Source organism: Lampris incognitus, chromosome 2, assembly GCF_029633865.1.
Source record: "Lampris incognitus isolate fLamInc1 chromosome 2, fLamInc1.hap2, whole genome shotgun sequence".
NCBI classification, from domain to species: Eukaryota; Metazoa; Chordata; class Actinopteri; order Lampriformes; family Lampridae; genus Lampris; species Lampris incognitus.
The window spans coordinates 102575563-102600080 of NC_079212.1; the positions used below are offsets into that span (position 1 = coordinate 102575563).

At 40.3% G+C, this 24518-nt stretch overlaps 2 protein-coding genes across 2 annotated transcripts; one reads left to right on the plus strand and one right to left on the minus strand.

The window, feature by feature from the left end:
• The first annotated feature begins 1417 nt into the window (after positions 1–1417).
• ergic3 (ERGIC and golgi 3) lies at positions 1418–24518 on the plus strand. Its single transcript, XM_056273249.1, has 13 exons — positions 1418–1580; positions 3549–3619; positions 3788–3875; positions 4264–4383; positions 6125–6221; positions 6984–7149; positions 9086–9143; positions 15015–15046; positions 16203–16299; positions 20174–20238; positions 20489–20625; positions 21333–21388; positions 22434–24518. Exons 1-13 carry the CDS (start codon positions 1493–1495, stop codon positions 22511–22513), a joined length of 1155 nt encoding a protein of 384 aa, XP_056129224.1. The 5' UTR covers positions 1418–1492; the 3' UTR covers positions 22514–24518.
• On the minus strand, positions 18156–20035 carry romo1 (reactive oxygen species modulator 1). Its single transcript, XM_056273250.1, has 3 exons — positions 19895–20035; positions 18835–18971; positions 18156–18406 (listed from the first exon to the last, which is right to left on the minus strand). Exons 2-3 carry the CDS (start codon positions 18969–18971, stop codon positions 18298–18300), a joined length of 246 nt encoding a protein of 81 aa, XP_056129225.1. The 5' UTR covers positions 19895–20035; the 3' UTR covers positions 18156–18297.

Genomic DNA, 24518 nt, shown 5'->3' on the forward strand with positions numbered 1-24518 from the left:
ATAGAGAGGAGTACAGCAGGCCCTAAAAAGAGCAGTTTTAACATCATCTGTACAAATATGAAATTTACGTGCCAGCATATTGGCTTGTGCACACAGTTTGCAACACTGGCGCTGCACATCATCATCATCACATAAATCATCCCTGATGATGTGACCCAAATATCTTACTTTGTTCACCACATGTAGTGCTTGGTGGTCTGCCAAGAAGAATGAAGGAAAAAATTTGCTACTGATTCTCATTGGTTTTAGCAATCATGACAACACTCTTTTTAGAGTTAAATTTAATGTCATGCTGCACACCATAACTTGAGCAGACTCTGAGCAGTTGCTGTAAGCCAGCAATATAAGGGGACAGTATGACTAAGTCATCAGCGTACATCAGATGCTTAATAAGACTATCCCCCACTGTACGGCCAGTCTTACACTCTTGGGTTTTTGGAAAGATCATCCATATACACACACTGAAGAGAACAGGCAACAGTATTCCACCTTGTCGGACCCCACTGGTCACTGGGAAGGGTGCAGATATACTCTTACCACATCTAACTTGCATGGTTTGATGTAAAACCATCAAGTTAATTGATCAAATTTGAAAATAAAATTGGGGGGGAAAAACATCAAATGGACCAGCCCAGTGCAGCTGCAGTCAGCTGGGAAAACATAGTGCCAACTTTTCGTGCCTCTTGATAACTGTACCTCCTCATACTAACGTAGTAACTGGTAACAAACGAATCCCTATCCATAATGACACATAAAAAAACAATTCATAAACGCAAACACGCCAATGGCTAGTGTAATGACTATTTTTATTTTTCTTGTATTTCAAAATTATGTGCACGCTTTTATTTGCATGCTAAGTGTTGCAGTCGTGAGTACAATATGCCCCATTTAACTTTCTAGATATAGACCTAGTAGCGTTTCCTGCGTAAGAGCTACGCACAATACGCGAGTGCGCACAAACGTTACGAATTAGCATTTCGTACCCTAGATTTCACATCCTTGATTATAAAACGTGCTCTGGAAATGAAAAGAAAAAACATCTTCCTTGTCCACTCGAGATATCCCCCCCACCACCACCTCTGGATTTTTCTCGTTTTTGCTCCTACTTGGGTGAATTGCAGTACAAAACCTGGATTGAGAGAATTATCATCGGGGCTGTGGAGTTAGGGGTCACCACGGGGCTATATATCATTCTTTCACAATGTAGCTCTTTCGCATTTGATGGGACTGGGGTTTTTAATGTGCTGGTGCGCACTTTCTACACAAATAAGACTGCTTGATTGCATGGGGTCTAATTATAAAGGCAGTACCTCGTTGAAATTGCGTTTCTCTTACCAGCCAATCAAAACGCCAGCTCAAAGTTCTGTTACGCGGTCGACGCTGATTGGACCAGCACGCCTGCCCGTGCGTCCCGGAAGCGAAAGTAGTGCCAAAGAGGAGGACTGATGTGTTGTTGGATTTCTCGGCAGCATATTATACTTTCACGGTGAAAATGGACACGTTGAATAAACTAAAACACTTTGATGCATACCCCAAAACCCTAGAGGATTTCAGAGTCAAAACATGGGGCGGGGCAACGGGTAAGTAAGCTAGTTTTCAGCAGGCACGAGAGCGGCGTGGATAGGGAGGTCAAGACCACCCATTCATAGACGTCCACTAAAAGCTATAACAGCGAAGCTAACGGGTTAGCCTTGTGTGTGTGTGTGTTTTTAATGCAAAACATGTCACAGCGAAGTTGCATTCATTGTTTCTGTCACGTCGTCACCCCGAAACAAGACTCAGTTTTTTATTAAACCAACTGGCTTGTTTGCCTTTGTCTCGTTTCCCAGCATAGATTAGCATTTTGCTTTGCGTGCTAAGTTGGAACGTGTCCCACAATGTGCTGTGAAAGCTCTAAACTTTCAACAGACTTTGCAAATAGTAAGGTGTCGCAAATGATAGTCAGCCGTCCCTGAGCTGTTTCTCTGACCAGTCTAGTTGTCAGCGATTGGAAATCATCACATCCAAATAGCAAGGTCCAGAAAATACCAAAAAGCAGGACTGATAAACTTGTTGATATTCTGGTCTTGAAAATACACAAAACAATATTTAGAAGTATTGAAAACATTGTTGATTTGTCCTGACGTTAACATGTTAATATGTTTTATGGAAATGTTGATTGGGACTATTGTTATGTTTTTGAGATTGCTGTGGTTAGGCTGTGGATTTATATGGCCCAGCTGACTGGTGTTTTGTCCAGGCGTTATTACCACACTGCGCAGAAACTTAGTAAACTCCAGTATACCTGGAAAAGGCCTGAAATTGTGAAATGTAAAATGTGTGGGATCCCTTAGAGGAGACTCCCGGGATATACTTATTCAGTAGAAGCCACCAAACAAATGGTGGCTAAACTGGGAGTACATTTGTACCTAAATGTAAAAGTTGCTAAAAATGTAAAAGTTCAAGAGCAGTCAGGTAACTAGGTGCAATTACTACCTTCAGTATTACAACCTAAATCATGTAGGCCTACAATGTGTTTAATTGTAATTATCAAAGTTATCATTGCCACCATCACTTCCACTGCATGATGCTTAATTTATGCTTCAGCTGTCAAATTATGAACAACCTTTGACTATATTGACATTTTTACTGTTTCTTTGCCTCAACTCGATGCATGAGCTCATTGAAAAATAATAAAGCCACATATCTCATTTTAGTTGATCGTGTTACTGACGGGAAAACAAAAGGAACACATTATTTCCCAAGTTTTAATAGACCGCAGTGGAAAGGATTTCATCAGGATTAACGTTCAAGCACAATTATTAAATATCTGTTCTGAAAAGAATATTCACAGAAAGGTGCAGACACTTTAGTGCTCCATGATAATGCACAAGTAAAATCATTTTCCTATAATCACTTCCTAGTTTCTCTCACAACATAGTCACGGTGTCATCTGTGTCACCACACTGCTATTGACATCTTGTCTGTCCCTGCAAATTATCTATCGTTTTAAAAAATTATTTTAGCCCATTTGTAGGTAATGGAAATGTGATTGACAATGATACCTGGCATAATTATAGCATGCTGAATTTGGTTAGTGGTCCCTGAGTTGAGTGCCTCTGTGGGCCATCACTATCAGTAGTGGTTGTTTTCATTTTTGTTACTTCATTTCAAAAATCAAAGATTTGTTGAGTCGCTGTTTTATCTATGCTACTAGTCCTTTTGACAGGAAAGCAGCCAGGAGTCATAATATTCTGAAAATTGGAGGTGGCTGATGAAATGTTTTTAGAATATGAAGCAGGTAGTGGATGAAACAGCAGCCTACTGTATTACAGTGGAGATCTGCCCAGGATTGTGATGAAGTCATAACTATTTTTCCTCTTTCTGTTATTCAAAACTTTGTTGCACTCCATCTCTCTGTTCATCTTGACCTCTCTCCATTCCACTCTTGCTTTCTTTCATCCTTTTCTTTCCCTTCCCTTGCAATTACTCTTTATTTTCATTTCACATTCTTTCAACCCTTTGCTTTCTTCTCCATTCTTTTTGTTTCTCGCTCCCTTTCTTTGCAGTGACCCTCATCAGTGGTCTGATCATGTTAATCCTTTTCTTCTCTGAGCTGCAGTACTATCTTACTAAAGAGGTGAGTTTCCTCAATACCATGTGACCATTTACCGTAAGGGCCCCCTGGGTCCTGACCCTTGACCTCCTTACTATTGGAAGCTTATTTACATATTCACAGTGCAGTCAAGCAAATAGCCATCATCCACTTCTCAGACCTGATCAGCTTATTGATTTGTTGTCTTACCAGGTCCATCCAGAGCTGTATGTTGACACATCGCGTGGAGACAAACTCAAAATCAACATCGATGTCATCTTCCCTCACATGCCCTGTGCCTGTAAGTAGGGCCCGTGAGATACTGCTGACTGTCTCATGTCACAATGCTGATTTCTGATAGATTTTTGTCAATATTTCTTTTCATTTTAAGTAACTGGTGGAAAAAATTTAACAATTTATAAACTCAATTTTTCAGTCTCTTGTTTGGTTCATTACAGTTAGTAGATAATGCTTTCTCTTCCTCCATCAGAAAAAAAAATATTTTGCTCTCATGGATTCTCTCTCAGTAAAGACACTTTGTGAGGATTCTAACCTGGTCCAACTTAAATATGTTCACTCAGTTATTTTCTTTATTCCTTCCCTTTAGTTTTTCTCGGAAAAAACAAAGCCAACCTCATTATCGGTCTAAAGTGACATTTATAATTTGATAATGTTTCTTTCTTTTTCAGATTTGAGTATCGATGCCATGGACGTGGCTGGAGAGCAGCAGTTGGATGTCGAGCACAACCTGTTTAAACAGAGGCTGGACAAGGACTTCAAACCTGTCACCTCTGAAGCAGAGAAACATGGTAGCCATATATATATATATATATATATATATATATATGAACACTTTTCGAGTAAAAGTATAGTAACACAAAATCAAAAGGAGAAGGAAGCAACAAAAGAAACTTGAAATATAAGGCATTAAGTAAAAACGATATAACAGAAAATTAAATGACAAGTTAAAACAACATAAATGACAACATTAGGAATAAGAGAGGTTGAAAGGTCAGTTTTAGTTCTTATTTAAAACCATTAGCCGTCTTTAGAGAGCGGGGCAGTTTGTTCCACAATCTAGGGGTGGAAACACAGAAAGCCCCATCACTAAAAGTGTGACAGTTGGTCCTTAAAATGGTGAGAATAGGGTGGGCCTCAAGGGAGTATAGAGCAGGAAAGGGTTTACATATGTAAAAGAGCTTCAATGTATGGTGTGGCCAGGCCATTTAGAGCCTTAGCCTTGTAGGCTGATAGCAAGATCTTGGCATTTATTCTGGATTAAATGGGGAGCCAGTGGAGGTTTTTATGAGTTGGAAGAGATATGCTGCCAGGACCTGGTGTGCGTTAAGACTGAAATTTGAATATTTTGTTGCCGGTGAGAGTAGATTGGAGATCACACAAGAGTGTGGACAGTAGTCTGTCCTGAAAGTGACGAAAGCATGTGTTGAGACGGCTACATCAGGGGAAAAAAGTGATGATCCAACCTTGATGGTATCCTTATTGCAGTGGTACTCAGATTTGGCCAACTCAGAAGCCACATCGACATTTTTTTTTTTGGAAAGGGTCACATTACAAAAATATGCCTCCTCCCTCCCCCCCGACCTTCATAGGGTCATAGGTATTTCTTATTGGGAAATTGGATTATTAACGTTACTACTGGGAACTGAATCACGCTTTGATGGAATGCACAAACTATCACACAGAGAGAAGACTCATGCAAGAAGAGCTGTCCGAAATTGGAGTTACAGATTATTCATTGAAATCAATACTCAGCGCAGGACATTGTGAAACAAGAACTGTTATTTTCTCCATTGCACTGGACTCTTACATAGAGATTCAGCTCATTCAGTTGAGTTCTACAAATCACCTATGGAGGGCAACAATATGCCTTTGCTGCATCTAGTCTGCTGCAAATTCGTCAGAAGAAGAGTTACTGCTGCAAGTGTCTCAGATATTATCTAGCGAAACATTAGGTTAAAAAGCATCAGGAAGTCGAATAAAGCTCCATCATTTTTGCAGTGGTTAAGGGAGGTGCTGTCCTTTCTACCTTTAGAAAAGCTCCGATATAAAATGTGTAAACCCCGCAAAAACTTTACTTTGACCTGGAGTCCTTTCATGTACTTTATTGAAGGTTCTCCCTTTTATTGAATGCACTTTTTTACCTGGTTGTAACAACAGTATTTATAGATATATGTGTACAACTTTATATTGTCTTCAAAAACAGTTATTATGTGGAATTGGAATAAGAACTCCCTGCATAGTCCTTTTTTTCTTGAGCCTTGGGGGGGGGGGTTTCCTACTTGTTTTGTTTTTTTTTCTTCTATTTTTATTTTGTTGTTCATGTGTCCTGTATACCTGTTCCAAAAAAAAACTTGAATATTGGAAAATAACGTAAAAAAAAAAGCATTAGGAAATGCAAAATTGGAGACTTAAAAGAGCAGCAATATAGTCATCAAAGAGCTGCAGTCTGAATAGCACTGCCTTATTATAACTTCTGCACAGCACTTAGTGATAGTGTTGATGATGATGGTGATGATATTTTCTTTATAGAACTTGGTAAGAATGATGATGGTGAAGTGTTTGATCCCAGTAAGTTGGACCCAGACAGATGTGAGAGCTGCTATGGAGCTGAGACTGATGACCTCAAGTAGGGGACACTTGTCTATCTATCTATCTGTCATTCATTCATTATTATACAACAAACTGTCCTAACCTCATAACCTCTTATTCAACCTATTTACTGCTCTGTGTGTGTGTGTGTGTGTGTGTGTGTGTGTGTGTGTGTGTGTGTGTGTGTGTGTGTGTGTGTGTGTGTGTACACATGTTTAGCTATCTTGTGCAGACCAAATGTCCACACAAGGATAGCAAAACCTGACGGCACGTACCTTGTGCAGACATTTCAGAGGTCCACACAAGGAAAAGGGTCTATTTTAGGGTTAGGAGTTGGTTTTAGAGTTACGGTTAGGGTAAGGGTTAGGGTTAGGCATGTAGTTTGCGTGGGTAAGGTTAGGGTTAAGGGCTAGGAAATGAATGTAGTCAGTGAGGGGTCCGCACAAGGATAGTGAAACACAACTGTGTGTGTGTGTGTGTGTGTGTGTGCGCGCGCGCGTGCGTGTGTGTGGGTGTGTGTGTGTGTGTGTGTGTGTGTGCGCGCATGTTTACAGGCACTGCCATAGCTATAATGACATGCAGGTGGCAAATTACACATAAAACATTTCAACCAGGGAACTATACTCTTATCTGTCTTTGTGTACTGGAGGTGTATGTGTGATACACGCCAACACTATAACTCAGCAGACTTACTGTCGCCAAAATATCAACCACAGAAAAGGGTCTAACTCCCATTTTCTGTGTTTCTGTGTGTTATGTCTTGATGGATGCATTTCTTTGTGTGTGCGTGTTTCTCCAGGTGTTGTAACAGCTGTGATGACGTGCGGGAAGCGTATCGCAGACGAGGCTGGGCATTCAAGAATGCTGACACCATTGAACAGTGTAAGAGAGAAGGCTTTACACAGAAGATGCAGGAGCAGAAGAATGAAGGCTGTCAGGTTTATGGGTTCCTGGAGGTCAACAAGGTATATTTCTAATTATACTATTGTACAATACACTAAATGCTGCAGGTTATCGTGACCACTTGGACCAGGTTTTTAAAATAAGAAATGAATGTTTCACTGTGTGTGACTGCACATTCATTCATGTAAATGAGAGCTTGCTCATAGGCCGACTGAAATTTTGGCATATGACCCACGCTGCTATTTCACGTAGTGTCTGTTACAGTTGAACATTTTATAAATGTTGATAAAAGCGGTACACAAATAATGTTTCTTGTCCTTCTGGAACAGTTGCTGGTGACAGTGGACACATTTGCTACATACAGTCGAACCCGCTTAGGTGGTTCGCGACCTAAGGAGCCTCAAGTTAACAGATGTTGTTTAAAGGTTTGGTTGTTTGGTAGTCATGGGGATGGGCCTTGAGTTAACCTATAGGTTGTTTTTAGTCAAGGTATGGCTACTGCACATTTATATTTTTAAAAAACATTACGAGAGATATTTTCATTATAAATGTAAAATATTTATTAAGTAGCCTTTTTACATAGGCTACATTGTTCTTTTAATCAGTTTTTTTTTACTATGTGTACCTGTTTAGAAAGTTTTCAGATAATCGCAAGCAGAAAATCATGGGAGTAGCCTAATACAGCCCTTTTTAATCCTACAACCCACCCACAGTCCCTCTAGTCTCTGTCTGAGAGTGTGTACGTGACTCAATACACAGCCAGCCAGCTGACGAGAGCTGCACATGACGTTAGCTCCGTATGTCTCATAAATGACAAAGTGTCTTCTGTCTCGTTCCCCATTCATATAGGATGCCTTTTGATATCTTATGGCATCCATAACTCCAACCTTATACGTCATTTATTTATTTATTCATTATTTTGGCGTTCTCAGTTGGTCTTCATATAACTGTACCACACAGCTGCCTGTTGATTTCATCTTTTGGGCAAACTGAACAAAGCTCTCTTATTTCTGAGTGGGTCCATTTTCCTGGCATTTTTTTTTAATACAGTCTTACTTTTACTGGTTTACAAATAAATCTCTTGCTATAGATGAATGACTGCTGTGAACAAGTAACACACCTTCCTTATCACTTGTGAACTTTGAGTCAACCCATGCATCACTAAATCCAGCTAAGCAGTATTGAGATACACATTTGGACCGACGATCCAAAGTGATCTAGTTAACTAATCCAACCTCAACTTATCGGAGGTTGGATTGGTAGGAAAATATACAAGTTGTGTCAGGCTCTTAAAAAAAAACCTGAGGTGCCGGGATAGCCCAGTTATCAGAATTTGACTTTAATGGGTTTGACTATATTGGAAATTTTGGTAAAATATTGTGAATTGAAGTAGTAAACCTCAATTAAAACTGTGACACGGTAGCCCAGTGGTTAGCACTGTTGCCTCACAACAAGAAGGTCCTGGGTTCGAACCCCGTCCCAGGTTTCTTCTGTGTGGAGTTTGCATGGTCTCCCTTTGTCTGCATGGGTTTCCTCTGGGTGCTCCGGTTTAAAAAAGAAGCATGTTAGGGTTAATACTCCTGTCTGTGTGCTGACCAAGGCAATGGACAGAAGAAGTGGAGTTGGTCCCCGGGCGCTGCAGCTGCCCACTGCTCCTATACAATAGGATGGGTTAAATGCAGAGAAAAATGTCATTGCTACCTGTACAATGATGAAATAAAGTGGCTTTTTTCTTTTCTTAAACTGCAGGCCATGAATTTGTGTTAATGAATGTCCCATGTTCTCCCAACTCCTTCCTGTCCTCTACCATACTATCCCTCCCCTCCCTTCTTCTTTGATCCCGTCATAAAACTCTCCTCTCCTCCTACCCTTTCTTTGTTTCACTTCCCTCCTCATTTCCACTGTTCTCTTCTCTTCCCCAAACCTTTGCTCTACTCCTCATGTTTTATGTTATCCCCCTTTCCCTGTTCTCCTCTGCCATCCTTTCTCATTTATCAGGTGGCAGGAAATTTCCACTTTGCTCCAGGAAAAAGCTTCCAGCAATCTCATGTCCATGGTAAGACTTGAACTCTATTTAATCCATGCATCCATCCATCCATCCATCCATCTGCAGATGCATACCAAAAATAATAATCCATTATTAATCTATAAATCCATTAGCTAATAATTTGTTATTCAATCACCCAGGGCCACAAAACTAATATTTTATAATCAAATACCAGTTTTAGTTTCCAGATTTGGTAAAAACCATGAATACTGGTTCATTAGCAAAACAGGGACATTGTATTTTGTCCACTTAAATGATTAAAATGTATTTTGAGGAATGCATTTCTCATACCATCAAAACACATACCTGATTAATAATCAGGAGTGGGGATGCCCCGGTAGCTCACCTGGTAGAGCATGTACAACAAGGCTGGGTCCTTGTTGTGGCGGCCTGGGTTAGAGTCCAGCCCAGGCCCTTTGCTGTGTGTCATCCCCTCTCTTTCCCCCTGCCTTTCCTGTCTCTACTATTGCTGTCAACTAGAGTGGAAAATGCTAAAAAAAAATAAAATCAGGCATGTATTTCAATGAAATAATTAGACTTATCATTTTAGTAATAATCATGCAGTTTGTTGAAGAAATAATCCTCTGAAATTGACCATCCATTATCCAAACCACTTATCCTGCTCAGGGTTGTGGGGATGCTGGAGCCTATCCCAGTAGTTAATGGGCGGCAGGCGGGGAGACACCCTGGACAGGCCACCAGTCCATCACAGTGAAATTGATGAATATACAGTGCATCCAGAAAGTATTCACACCCCTTCACTTTCCCCACATTTTGTTATGTTACAGCCTTATTCCAAAATGGATTAAATTCCTTTTTTTTCTCATCAATCTCCATACAATACCCCATAATGACAAAGCAAAAAAGGTTTTGTAGAAAGTTTTGCAAATTTATTAAAAATAAAAAATTGAAATATTGCATATACATAAGTATTCACACCCTTTACTCAGTACTTGGTTGAGGCACCCTTGGCAGCGATTACAGCCTCAATTCTTCTTGGGTATGAAGCTACAAGCTTGGCACACCTATATTTGGGATATTTCTCCCATTCTTCCCTGCAGATCCTCTCGAGCTCTGTAAGGATAGATGGGGAGCGTCGCTGCACAGCTATTTTCATGTCTTTCCAGAGATGTTCAATGGGGTTCAAGTCTGGGCTCTGGCTGGGCCACTCAAGGACATTCACAGACTTGTCCCGAAGCCACTCCTTCGTTGTCTTGGCTGTGTGCTTAGGGTCGTTGTCATGTTGAAAGGTAAACCTTCGCGCCAGTCTGAGGTCCTGAGCGCCCCGGAGCAGGTTTTCATCAAGGATCTCTCTGTACACTGCTCCATTCATCTTTCCCTCGATCCTGACTAGTCTCCCAGTTCCTGCCGCTGAAAAACATCCCCACAGTATGATGCTGCCAACACCATGCTTCACTGTAGGGATGGTATTAGCAAGGTGATGAGAGGTGCCTGGTTTCTTCCAGACGTGATGTTTGGCATTCAGGCCAAAGAGTTCAATCTTGGTTTCATCAGACCAGAGAATCTTGTTTCTCATGGTCTGAGAGTCCTTTAGGTGCTTTCTGGCAAACTCCAAGCGGGCTGTTATGTGCTTTTTACTGAGCAAAGGCTTCCATCTGGCCACTCTACCACAAAGGCCTGATTGGTGGAGTGCTGCAGAGATGGTTGTCCTTCTGGAAGGTTCTCCCATCTCCACAGAGGAACGCTGGAGCTCTGTCAGAGTGACCATTGGGTTCTTGGTCACCTCCCTGACCAAGGCCCATCTCCCCCGATTGCTCAGTTTGTCTGGGCGGCCAGCTCTAGGAAGAGTCCTGGTGGATCCAAACTTCTTCCATTTACGAGTGATGGAGACCACTGTGCTCTTCGGGACCTTCAAAGCTGTAGAACTTTTTTTTGTACCCTTCCCCAGATCTGTGCCTCGATACAATCCTGTCTCGGAGGTCCAAAGACAATTCCTTTGACTTCATGGCTTGGTTTCTGCTCTGACATGCACTGTCAACTGTGGGACCTTATATAGACAGGTGTGTGCCTTTCCAAATCATGTCCAATCAATTGAATTTACTATGGGTGGACTTCAATCAAAATGTAGAAACATCTCAAGGATGATCAGTGGAAACGGGATGAACCTGAGCTCAATTTTGAGTGTCATAGCAAAGGGTGTGAATACTTATGTACATGCAATATTCCAGTTTTTCATTTTTAATAAATTTGCAAAAAATTCTACAAAACCTTTTTCACTTTGTCATTATGGGGTATTGTGTGTAGATTAATGAGAAAAAAAGGAATTTAATCTATTTTGGAATAAGGCTGTAACATAACAAAATGTGCAGAAAGTGAAGGGGTGTGAATACTTTCCGGATGCACTGTATCTAAAATTTGGGCAGTGATCCAGTCTTTCAATGTGTTATGTTGAACATAATGTGCCCACCTTAACACAAATAGCTTATATCTACCGCTTTTCTTCAACCTGGGTACATGAAACTTGTTCTACTTGTAGTAGACCATGATGTAATCCTATAATGACTAAAGCTGGATTTGGGAGGGTTTTCCGTCTTGACATTAACTGAGGCTGGAATGTTGTCTAGAGGGGTTCTTCTTCCTGAACAGCCAGAACTAGACAAGTGGATATTTGAAAAAGTGATTAACATCACACACATCATTCTTGTCCTCGCTTCTGTCGCTTTTTCTCATGCAAATTTCCTCATCCTGAGACATTTTTCCACTGTATTCTTGGTTTCATTCACCCTTTCCAACACATTTGCTCTCCTTTCCTCAGCAATTAGTTTGTGTTATGATCTTTGTTTGTGCCCTTTCTGGACTACCTTGTGTATGTATGTATTATCAGTAACTGTGGAACATTACCAAGAGCTAATACAGCATACCAGGGCTCCAGACTAACTTTCTACATTGGTTGCACTGGTGGTATGCCTAATTTTTTAATTTAGGTGCACCAGCACATAATTTAAGTGCACCCAAAAATTTTCACCGTGTCTTTTGGCGCCCCAGTAATAAATTTTTAAGCATTACGATTAGGTATCTTAGGACTGGGGATAGGGTACACAGGTGGAAAAGTTACCTCCGCCAATGATGTTGGGTCTGGGCTGGGCCTTTCAGGGACAGGAATAGATGAAACGGGCACCGCAGCAGTTTTCTTGATGGAAAAATAATCCATAGTTCTCTTCATTTGGAACAGGGATAAACAACATGAGCCAGAAAGGGCCGGTGTGGGTGTAAATCTTTGTTCCAACCAACCCTTCCGACCCTTTCTGGATCATGTAGCCCATCCCTGATTTGGAATAACTGGTATGTTTTAAGGTTGTGATGTCCTCGAGGAAGAGTAGTCTCACACATACACACATGCCTTGTTTTGTTGTTTTTTTTGCCCCAGCCGCATTTCACTAAGACCCACCATACTCTGACTGATTGGCTAGTACTTGTTAGCTTTGTTGGTTAGATTGGTTAGGCTTAGGCCTGAGGAGTGAGATGGTGAGGGTAAGAAAATTAGGGTCAGAGGCAGAGAAGGATGTCTTTGCAGAATGCAGGTGGGGAAGATAAGGCTCTACACACACACACTTGCTAAATTTCAGGTGCACTGGTGCAACCAATGAAAATTATTAGCTGCACTTGACAGAATTTTGGTTGCATGTGCAACCAAAATGGTTGCACCCTGGAGCACTGGATACTCTCACACCACCCTGGAGCACTGGATACCCTTTATCAGTTTCCTGGTAAATTAGTCAAAATGGACAGTGGAAGTTAAGGTGGTGGCTATTGGTTAGAAAAGTAAATTTTCTGCCCTGAGTATACTAAGCATACTAAAAGCTTTCCAACCCAACCAACAGCTGAATTGAGTTGCAATGATGAGATCCAAATTGATGCAAACTATTTAAAATTAGTTTTGTTGAATAGGTTTAACAGAAATGAGAGAAAAGAATCACTGGTGCCAATGATCTGGCTTGAGGCAGTCACCAAGTCTCGACTTAACTGTCTTTTTTAAAACAAAAACGGGCGGGGGCTGTCTAGGTGGCCCGCTGGTTAGACTGTCCTGCTGCTGTTGACGAAGACACTGAAAATTTACCCAACCCAGGTGTGCACTCCCAGGGTGCTCTTGTAATTCGACCCCCTGATACAGCCAATTAAACTCAGTATGGCAATTTTTTTTTCTGAACAAAAAATATTTATTTTTTTAAGCCTCAATCTTTTGTGTGGTCCCTAATCTATTTGATGTGACCTTATAGCTGTAAACTGTCACTTCAATAGTGGATGGATCTGCATAATATGATGAAATAGTCAAAAGTGCAAGATTGTCCTCTGCAATTTTAAATTCTCAAGAGGATGGGACTTGTATTTTTTTTAACTTGAGAAATAGATGTACAAGTGTTCTTAAAAATGCACTTTGACGCTGTGCAAAATTGAGCAACTCTTATTCTATAGCACACTGTATATTAGCTTTCTTTAGATCCAGACAAGCACAAAGCCTGTTTTATTTTTTTCTACTGCATTTCATCTCAGTGGTTTTATCAAGGATCAATACAATTATTTGTATTTATTACTGATGGGGACATATTACTCCTGTGAGATTTCATAATGGTTTCTTTTTATTGTAAACAGTATGTGAAAATCCATATGAAAAAAATCCATTGATTCGAACAGTGCCAGATTTTTAATTTTTTTTTACCATATGGGCCCTTGCTTTGTAACTATCTTTTTTTTCTGCAGCAGACTTAAATCATTGAATTAACTCAGTTTAAAAGATATTACCAGTCCCCCCCCCCCCCAGTGATAAATACACGTGTGCCTTATGGATCGTTCAAGAAAATAACTAAGGTGCAGTTTAATAGATCACGTAACCAGTGTGTTCATGCATTACTTATCCCATCTACAAAGGGCTGTTATCACAGCCCAGCATTGTTGAACAATTGTGTAGTTTTAAAAAGAAAATAAACTTATGTCCACATACATCCCCATCCATGTCACGATCACCGTTATGCGACGTAGCATTTGTTAACTTAGTGCAGCCTCCACTGGTATCCACCGCCACCCCCCCCCTTTATGCCTCTTTGTCTACCTGTATCATTATGGTGACTCTTCTCTCTTCTTTCTGCAGTGCACGCTGTGGAAAGTAAGTCCACCTTTCTTAATGTTTTTAGACTGGGCACTTGCATAGTGGCATTAGACCGTTGGAAGGACATTATGTAGGAATGGTTTTAACACAGCACTAAACCACTTGACACTATCTTGGTACATACACATTCATTGCTTAGGTCCCCCACCTCTGGGGCCACCAGAGCTCTCCTAGCTGTATCTCCTCTGCTCTGTTTCCCTCTCTGCTTTTACACGAGCTCGACAAGGACTGATATATTTGAGAGAAGTGGACTTGCCACCAACAGTATTCATTTGTATGTACTAGTGCTTCCCATAAGTTATTACAAGGGGTTAAAGACAGAATTAAAGCTGTCCTAAAGTTATGTGACAGCAACTCTATAGTTGATCCCAAGGATAACCTTTTTATATTTTATATATTTTAGCTAATGCTCTTATTCAAAAATGTCTCACACTTAGAATAATAAATCTTAGTTCCCGCATGACAAGCAAAGGTCAGAACCACCACACTTTGGCAACAGAGGGACCACACCGCGCTTATCTCTTCTGAATGTTTGCCTAGTCTTTATTGGTGATCAGCTATAAATTAATGGTTTAATGAACACATTGGATAGCAAGTTAATAAATGACTTGTATTTATTGGATAACTGGCCCAGAGAGAAATATTGTTATATTATCAAAACTCTTGAGACTTTATTTGCTTCACAATAACAAAATACATAACTAAATACAACATAATACAGCACAATATAATTTCTTTTTTTTTTTGGTTTGCAGTCCACGATTTGCAGAGTTTTGGCCTCGACAATGTAAGTAAGACTCTTTAACTGGATGTAGCCTGATTAAAAAAACAAAACGAAACCTATATGAATGTTATTTTCTTTAAGTTTCAAAATACTAGACTTCCAGATCTTGATGTCTTGACTGGATTTGAGCATGCAAGTGTTCAGTGAATGCATTTTCATAATAGCTGGATAATATGACAACTCTGCCATACCTTTATAATTTGAGACTTTTCTCCACAAATATTGCAATTGGTAAAGTTAGCTGACTTACAGCTACATGATATTTCCAGTCATATGTTTTTGGAGTAAGCAGTTTTCTATTTCCAAAATGTCAAGACCAGAAAATGATCAAATGCATAGATTAAGTACTTTCCTAGACACCCCAGAGATAACGTTATAACCTAGAACCAAAGAAACAGCCTCTAATCATCCCCAGAACACCCCACCAACCTTTGGCGAATGAGCCCTGTGATCATTTTTGTGTGATGAGAAATTTGATGGTATCATAACCCCGAATGTCACTTTTCATGTAATTTGCTAGAGGATGATAAAGCCAACGTCTGTTGTGTGTGCTTTCAGCAGATGTTAAACTTTACTATTCTTGATATGGAGTTTATACTTATCACTTTTACCATCTCCTTTTTTTTTTTACTTTGTCATTATTTTCCAAAGAGCCGTGTCTGACAAACCTATTTGAAATGACAGCATTATAAATGAACTTGACTTGGCTGTATTATGCTAAGGCAGCGTCTTTGGCACACATATCGCCCTATTTAGTCAAAGACACTCCAACACTTTCAGAAGAATGTTGCCATTTGACCACTGCGTGTTCAGTATCATAGTTTACCACAGTGCATGTTAACACACTGTACATGTTTAATTTACTTAACTGTCTGTCACCTTCTTCAGATCACATTTCCAATCCCAAATTGTGGAGGTGGATGACAGACTGCTTGACTAGTTAAGCTTTTCCTGTCTTTGCTCATTTTCCTGTCTTTGCTCAATTTCCTGTGTCTGTCGCCCGACATAACATTCCCGATCTTGTTATCTAGGGAAGATAAGACTTATTTTGGAAAGTCAAGGCATACTAATTCAGTGGTCTGTCATCTCTGGACACATCAATTTCTTACTCAACTTGCCATTTTTCCATATCCGGTCTGGTGTGTTATATGTCCTCTAGATCAACATGACCCATCTCGTAAAACACCTGTCATTTGGTAAAGACTACCCTGGCATCGTAAACCCTTTGGATGGGACAGATGTCACAGCACCACAAGGTTAGTACAGACTCTCATTATTTTATCAAACAAGTTGATAGGAATAATCTAATACTAGTAGAAAAAAATGCAAATTTTGTGTTTTGTGGCTGTGCCCTTTACAAAACTCCATGTCACCAATACTACAAACTGTGGAGTATTGATGATGTCTTTAATTTGTACATCTTTAGTCTTCAGTAGACCTGTAACAACCACCTTAATGAAGTTTCATTGCATTAGGTACTCAAACTATTTTTTTTTCCACACAAAACTTCAACAGCAAATCCAAATTTCCAAGAGATCAAGTCAGTTGATAGTGATGAACTCTGACTTGATTTATCCAAAGAAGTGAGCACACAACATGCTTATTTTCTCATCAGCGCCCTGCTTCACAGTCGCTCTGCACTGGCTTAGTAAAGCCAGTCTTGTACTGCTAGCCGCAGAGCACCTTCGGTTGACCAGTCATGGGGTTTTAGTGTCATGTTTCAAAAGCGAACATTGGTATCTACTGATTGAGTCAAGAGCCCCTACACATTCTATACCCAATTTTTTTCCCAGAGGAAGAGGATGACCCTTTGTCCCTAGCCCACATTGATTCAAGTTAAGCTGGATATAACTTTTTGACATTTCATTGTAATCTTGGCAAATAAGAGTATTGTAAAACTGAAAAAGTTATTTAAAATACTAAGAAAATGTTGGGCACATTGCATTGATCAGTATAGTTTGTTGGTCTTGATCAAGACAGTGTGTTGGTCTAATGGATTTGAGAAACTTGTAGTGTTCTGATTGATACCGACCAAATCTGGTCAGACGCGTCCTGCCCTAACCTCTCTCTGAACCCACTGTTAGAGTTCAACATCCCCCTAGCAACACACTAAACTTTCCAACATTAATCAGACAAAAATAAATGATCACACTGTCTTTGAGGCATGTTTTAATTTTCTGTCAGTAAGACTGAAATGTCCTTGCCTGTATGCCACCTGGCCAAGGGGAAAGCCTAGTTTTTCAAATATGGCCCTTCATCTGTATGGATTTAGCAACTATTGCATCACTAGCTCTAATGGACCCAGTCATTTCTTCTACATTTACGATACCATTAAATAGGTTGTCAGGGTTCCCACCCTTCAAAGAAAATAATTTTCCAGGATTTTTCTAGGACATATTCAGTGACATATACATGTTTGCTGTTATTCACAAGTCACCTAAGAATGATTCAAATTGGACAAAGTGGCCAAACAGCTCAAAACTACATGAAATTGATGTCTCAAATAACACGCCGTCAACACATTTTTTGCATTGTACATGTTTTACATAGAAAATGAACATGCTAACAGGCTAACAATGCAAAAATGTGTTGATTTTGCACAAACACTTGATCAAAGCCTCGTTTCACGTGTTTAATACCTGTTTTGTCGTCCAAACACATGTGGCACTGCAGAACAGTGAACGATGACAGCTGGGTATCAACAGGCACTGAAAACGGGGCGTCTGGCTAGAAATGTGCAATGTAATCTCAGATGAACTTTATACCTTCCTTTTATAATTTTTCAGGATCTCATTACTATGTCCAGGACATTTTATAAGTTTTCAAATTTTCCAGGTGTTTTCCATGCGTGGAAAACTAGTCCGTACATTTAAGATGTGTGGAACCCTGGTTGTTGTCTTTTATCTTTACAATTAAAACCACAAATTCAATGATTTTTGATGGGGTTTTGTTGGGGGACTTGTCCAATGCTCACTTCCCCAAATCATCAACACATTTGTGACTTCAAAGACCCGACTCTTTGAAGTAGGGTCTGGCTAGCGAGACTCTAGGTCTAGGTCACTCTGAGCAAGTCAACAGTAGCATTCGAAAGCAAAATACATTCACTCTAAACTGCCATTTGTAATCTGAAGTTTTATTGACAAAGCCGCACCATGGGTTGAGATTGACATGTTTGAATAGACAGAGTATTGTAGCGGTATTTATTATAAAAGTCCCATAGATGTATTGTTTTGTGGAGACAGAGGTGCTTCTCCTTAGCAACGGATGCCCATGCCAATGGCCATGAAGGTACCAAACGTCCCTCCGCTCTGCATCATTGTCTTCCCTACTCCACCCATCAGCTCGCGGCCTCGCATACCGATCCTGGGGAGGAGTTATCCAAGGAAAGCTAAATAGTTATGTATGCTCTCAATCAGCAAAAATGTTTCACATTTCATAAGGTTATACGGATTCACATCTTGGGACTACCAGGTACAACCAGTCACCTCCTTTTAGCAACAAAGTTGCTCAACCAAAGCATTTAAGTGCCTTGCTGAAAGGAATCTGGTTTGCTGTTTTCCCCAGCTGGTTGGGGGATTTAAACCAGGAACTGTCCCTTAACAAGCCTACTTCTCCTTCAAAGCTAGCAGAAAGAATAGTATGCCTTTTATTCTAATTCCTGATAAAGAAGTAACCTGATATTAAAGTACCTGTCATTGGTTGAATAGTTATAGCGGGTATTCTTCACATTTAGTTCTCTTACTGCTTTTCCATGTTTGATAAATCTGTCATAGTGCTGCGTCTATAGTTACCTTAGACAGGAGAAGGTCCCAAACATGGCTCCGGCTGCCATTCCTACTGCAAACCCCATCATGAAACCCATCTTGACCCGGTCAAAACAGCTTGGCTGGGTCTGGCCATGGCCGTACGGGCCTACTGCCACGGGCATCTGGGAGGCAAAAAGATAATTTCTAAGAGGTGTGCCCATGATGAAAAATAACAGAGGAAAGACACAAAGGGTGACAACTGGACAAGTTAACAAATATTAGTCCAAATGGTTTACAGTGAAATCTCCAAATACTAACAAACGTATCATATTTCACCATAGTTGGTGAAATTAGAATGAACCAAATGCTGAACGTCACTACCAATCTATTTCCACACTAATTACATGTAATGAGGATGCCAAAGTATTGATCAGAGAAGTTAATGATGGTCGCTTTGTTATTCGGTAGGCAATTTCCAATTTCAAGCAAAGGAAAACCAGCGATCTTTACTGGCGTCGCTGTTAAAACACGAACTAGGGGACAAGGGGGGGGGGGATTTTGAGTCGATCAAGACAATACGTATAGTGTCTTTTAAAAACTAACTGACCACTCAGTCATACCAGGCGACATAGAATTGCAGGTTAAAGCTGGCAATGTTTTGTGCAAAATTACTACTTTTAAGTTAGGTTAGATACTCCGTCTTCCTAACCATGAAGTTATTAGAATGAGGACAAAGCCAGACAGATGAGATGAGTGGTTAACAAGCGAGTTATCGGAACAATGCCGATGACCGGTGGAGGAGCAAACGTAACCAATATCCAGCTAGCCTCTATGTCAAGTCAATTTTATTTGTATAGCCGAGTTTCTCTTTAAAGATATCGAGACTCGTATTCGAGAAAACTACCCTTCTCTCTACTGCGAGGACAACTGGTAAACTTTGCCCTCCGCTAAGTCGCTTGTTTTGTTATCTCAGCTAGCTTTACCATGCTAGCTAGCGCAGCAGTAACCTACATCTGTGGCCTTGAGACGCAAAACAAACGCCACGTTTGCACCACCAGATTCAAGACTATCCCGAATACAACGGAATTATTTGGCGAAGAATTACCTTTGATTAATTCGTGAAAATATGGCTTTATTTCAATTCCAAAGTTGAGATCTTGCGCGTTTCGAGAGCTGCTACCCTTAAATGTCTTTCTTGCACGCCTCCATTACCGGACAGAGGAAGCAGTAAAGCAGCGAGTTGAAGAGAAGCAATTGACGCACAATGGCAATAGCGCCTTGCAGTGGTGCAGTGTGTGTATTGTTGTCAGGTCTGAGCCAGTGTCAGTCGAGGTTGGTCATGGCGTTGCATATTTAATGTTAACAATTGTTATTGTCCCCCCAGCATCAATGATGTACCAGTATTTTGTGAAAATAGTCCCTACCATCTATGTGAAAGCAGATGGGGAGGTGAGTGGATTGAATAATAAAATATTTATTTAAAGTTGATTAAGGTCTGATTCCAAAAAGATACCTGTTTATTTTGTATAATATATGACTTTGGCTTACAGTTAAGAAACTACCATGTGGACATGTGAAATTTGAAAATGCTAAATTTCCAAATTAAAAACACAGCTAGCATTTCAAGAGATATGTTGCGTCATTGGTTGTTGAACAGCATTTTTCCTCACATGAGTACTCCTCTTTGGTGTGTTTTCAGGTGGTAAAAACCAACCAGTTCTCAGTGACCAGGCATGAGAAAGTAGCCAACGGACTGATAGGAGACCAAGGCCTACCCGGTGTTTTTGTTTTATACGAGTTGTCACCCATGATGGTCAAATTTACAGAAAAACAGAGGTAGGCACTGTGGGTGTGCTGGACAAACGTAAAAGTTGTGATAGCTTAGCAGCTATGCAACGCCAGTAGAGACAAACAACGATGCCTTCAATAGACTCAGGGATTGTCATTCGGGCCAAAGTTGGAATAAATGACAATAGGGGCACCATACAGATATGTTTTCAGGGAAAATTATGTTTAGGGTTAGGGATAGGGTTATTATTTTGTTTAAAAGTTATTGAAGGAATTCCCCGTTTTGAAAAGTGCCACTTAGTCTGGCAAAATGGCAACACAAAGTCATAGAAATTGTGGAACATAATGCTGTCAAAGAACAGCAGGTATTGTAAGTCTTTTATCTGCTGGGGTTTGTGCAATTTCTACCTGAACACTGGAATCAGTTGCAACTGATGTGCATACCAACAACAAATCAAAATAGTTGAATAGTTACTTAAGTTAATCACTACAGCTGTGCAACCCCTACTGATACTAACTTGTCATTCTTTGCTTCAGAAAAGCCGAAAAACTACACATAGCCATTTTACAAAAGCCCAAAATCATTAGGTCAAAAACATACTTTCCTTTCACTCTGCATGGTATTAAAGCATTGTAAATGTTGTGCGTAGTGTTAAAAGACAAGCCGTCCACATTCAAATCTGTCTTGCTGAATCAGTTACAGAAACTTACCTCCCTTTCTGTTTTTCTCTGTCTCATTCTCTGCCTCTTTCTAGATCATTCACACATTTTTTAACAGGAGTGTGTGCCATTATAGGAGGTGTATTTACAGGTCAGTCTGATGTTTGTTTGCTCCTCTCTGTCATCCTGATTTTACTTCTTTTTTTTTTCAACCAAAGAATAATACAGATATTCCTGTCTAGTGTAACCTTTTGCAAGTTGACAGATCCGTGACAACAAATAGGTTCTCTTCACATCGTTGGCCACTCTATATATTTCCAATGGAGATTATGTTTATGTTGTTTATTTCAGCTTTTCCCTTAAAAAACAAGTTCACTTTTTTGTAACTATTAAAATGTTGTTGGGCATCATTAAAGATTCCACAGACAAAAGTTTCACTGAAGCCTTCAGTATTTAGAAACTTAACACATTGCTGAACCATTTCGTTGGGCTTCAACACACATCAAATGGGAGGCAATCATTTAAGCCTTCAAAAGCCATGGTATATCTCCGTTTTGAAAATGGGGGGCTCCATTGTCCCATTGGACTGTTTTGACAAAGAGGAACGAGATTCAGGTATTTGAAAGTAAGACTCTCAATGCTGTAGCAATCAGTTAAGTTTTTGTCTGAACAAGTTTGCATGATGCCCAATAACATTTTTAATGGAGTCTGGGTTCAAAAGAAGCGACGTGATCCTTTAAGCACACTTTTTCAAAGGACTGTTCAACAGTCTTCCTACATATTCCTCCTACTGAAAAATGAAAAAATTCCCTGGTTTGACTCTAATCGTTGACCGCATTCCTAAAGAAATTTATTTCATGGCAGCACGAGGAGACGTGTAATCATTTAAGTGGTGTCACGTCTCCTCACGCTACCATGAATCCAATAATGAATTGGATAATGCATTGGTAAGTTGTCTTTATAGTGTTTGCAACTCTTTTATCTCCATTTCTATATATTTCATTGTGGAATGCACTAGATTTAGTTTTTTTTTCCAACTAAGAATGACACTTATTGTGCTGTTGCAGTGCCTGAAATGTAAAGTTTATAATGCTATCTGCCGCTAGCTAAGCTGAGGAGCCCAGAGAAAACAGGGCTTTATTGTCCAACATCACTAGTAAAGTCCTTGTGTGATGTTCTCTCCCCCGGTCCTGCAGTGGGCGGTCTGATCGACTCACTCATCTACCACTCAGCCAGGGCCATCCAGAAGAAAATAGAGCTGGGCAAGGCCTCCTAACAGCGCCTCCTGCTGGCCCCAACGGTGCAACACACACAGACACGGAAACACAGACTGACAGGATGAGTTTAATAGGTAGAAAGAGGGAAGGGTGGAAGTAGAGACGAGCAGACAGAGAGTAGAGTTGCGAATCTTGCGGCTGAAATCTGACATCTCGGCTTCCACCTCTCTCTCCATTCCACTCGGCAGACAGAGAGAGAAAAAGACCAGGGGCAGAGAGAGGGGGAGCACTAAAGAGAAACTTCTGGGGCTGCGATTTTACAAACATAAGGGTTTTCCCTCCCTAATTTCTTATAGAGGCCAATGAAATGTAGTCACTGCTAGGAATCAACTTAAGACTGTTGATGTGAGAACTGTTCTGCCAGTCTCCGACAGCTCCTCCTTGGGAAAACATGGGAAGAGACATCAAACTTACTCATCCGCTCTACATCCTGTTTGCTTCCTGATTCAGCATAGAGCAACACTGGGAAGTGTATGCAGACGGCTTTTATGTCCACTGCTCCTAGAAGGTTCAGCCAGAGCTCATCTGTCTGGAAATATTACATCACTGGAGGAATGAGCTAGCCTGGAGGCATTTATAAGACCTCCAGGGAGCTATTTCATTCTGCCCGGAAAAAAAGAATCAGCGCTTACTCTTAAGAAATCACTAACCTATTTCTTTTATTAATAATGAAAAAGAGAGACTAGGCAAATTAACATTTGCCAATTGTCTTTTTTTGTATTTTGTTGGATTTAATTTCCAGCTGTTAGAGGGATTTTTTTCCCTTAACTCTGCAGGCTGGGTGGAATTGAACTTGTTGCTTGGCAGCATTAAGGTCATTAAACACTGGAAACTTGTGGAACTTCCAGTGATTCCGGTGGTGCAACTATTTTAGACAGATGGCTCTGGTCTTTGCCTTGCTCACAGCTAATCCACCCAACATTAATTGGGTAGATTAGCTGATTGGTCAATTAAGATAACAAGGAAAAGGACTTTTTTTTTAAGTTCTCAGAAAATGTCTCTCCAGGCACCCGGTATTTAAAACCAATTCGGTGACTATGCCGACTGTTGTGTGGGTTCCAACAACAACACTAATCTTCTTATTGGAGTGTTACATTACCAGCCTTGCACTGGCGGGGGATGGGATTGTCACAAGAGCGTAACACCGCCAATAGCTTTAGACAGTGGTCCTTTTTGGATATTCTAGACACCCGTTTTAATCCTGTAGTGACTCACTGTTGAGTCACCACATACTCATTATTTTACAAGATCTGAATACTTAACAAAAAGTACAGGGTTTTGACTTAAACCGAGCCAACAGGAAGCTCATAACCCCACTACACAAAAATGTGTGTGTGTGTTTTTTTCTATTCCTGACTCACGTGTTGAATCTTCATATGAGACCCAGATGTTTCTACTATTCTGATCATAGAGTAGTAGAAACCAGTACCCCACAATTATTTTCATATGGCTTCAACTGTTCTTCTACTGAAGACAGACAGACGGACTGATGTACTTTGACAGATGGGGTCAGAGTGGAGTCAGGTTATTGGGTGAAATACTTTCCTCAAGACCCAGATCCCAAATCAGCGTTTCGATGCAAAATTAATTGGGCAACTCTTTGCATCTTTTGCCAAAAACAGAAAAGTATTTAAACTTGAAGTGTTAGTGTGACATGGATGCAAAGATGGCATTTTGATGGACAACATGGTGTATTTTGTGCACATTGTTTGTGAAAAGGTGGTGATGCAGTTTGATTATGACTGTTTCTGATGTGGTCACCCGGTCATTGCACCTTCACACTAAAACACTGAAATCAGGAGTTGGGGATATGTGTGTGCATGTGTTGTAAGCGTGTTACTGAGTGAACGTGTGTGTGTGTGTGTGTGTGTGTGTGTGTGTGTGTGTGTGTGTGTGTGTGTGTTCTGATGCTGTGGATGACTTGTGTGTAAGAGGAAATGTATTTATATTTTGATTGTCCTCAAACTGTTTTTAAAATGACAAAATAAATGTTAAAAACACCAG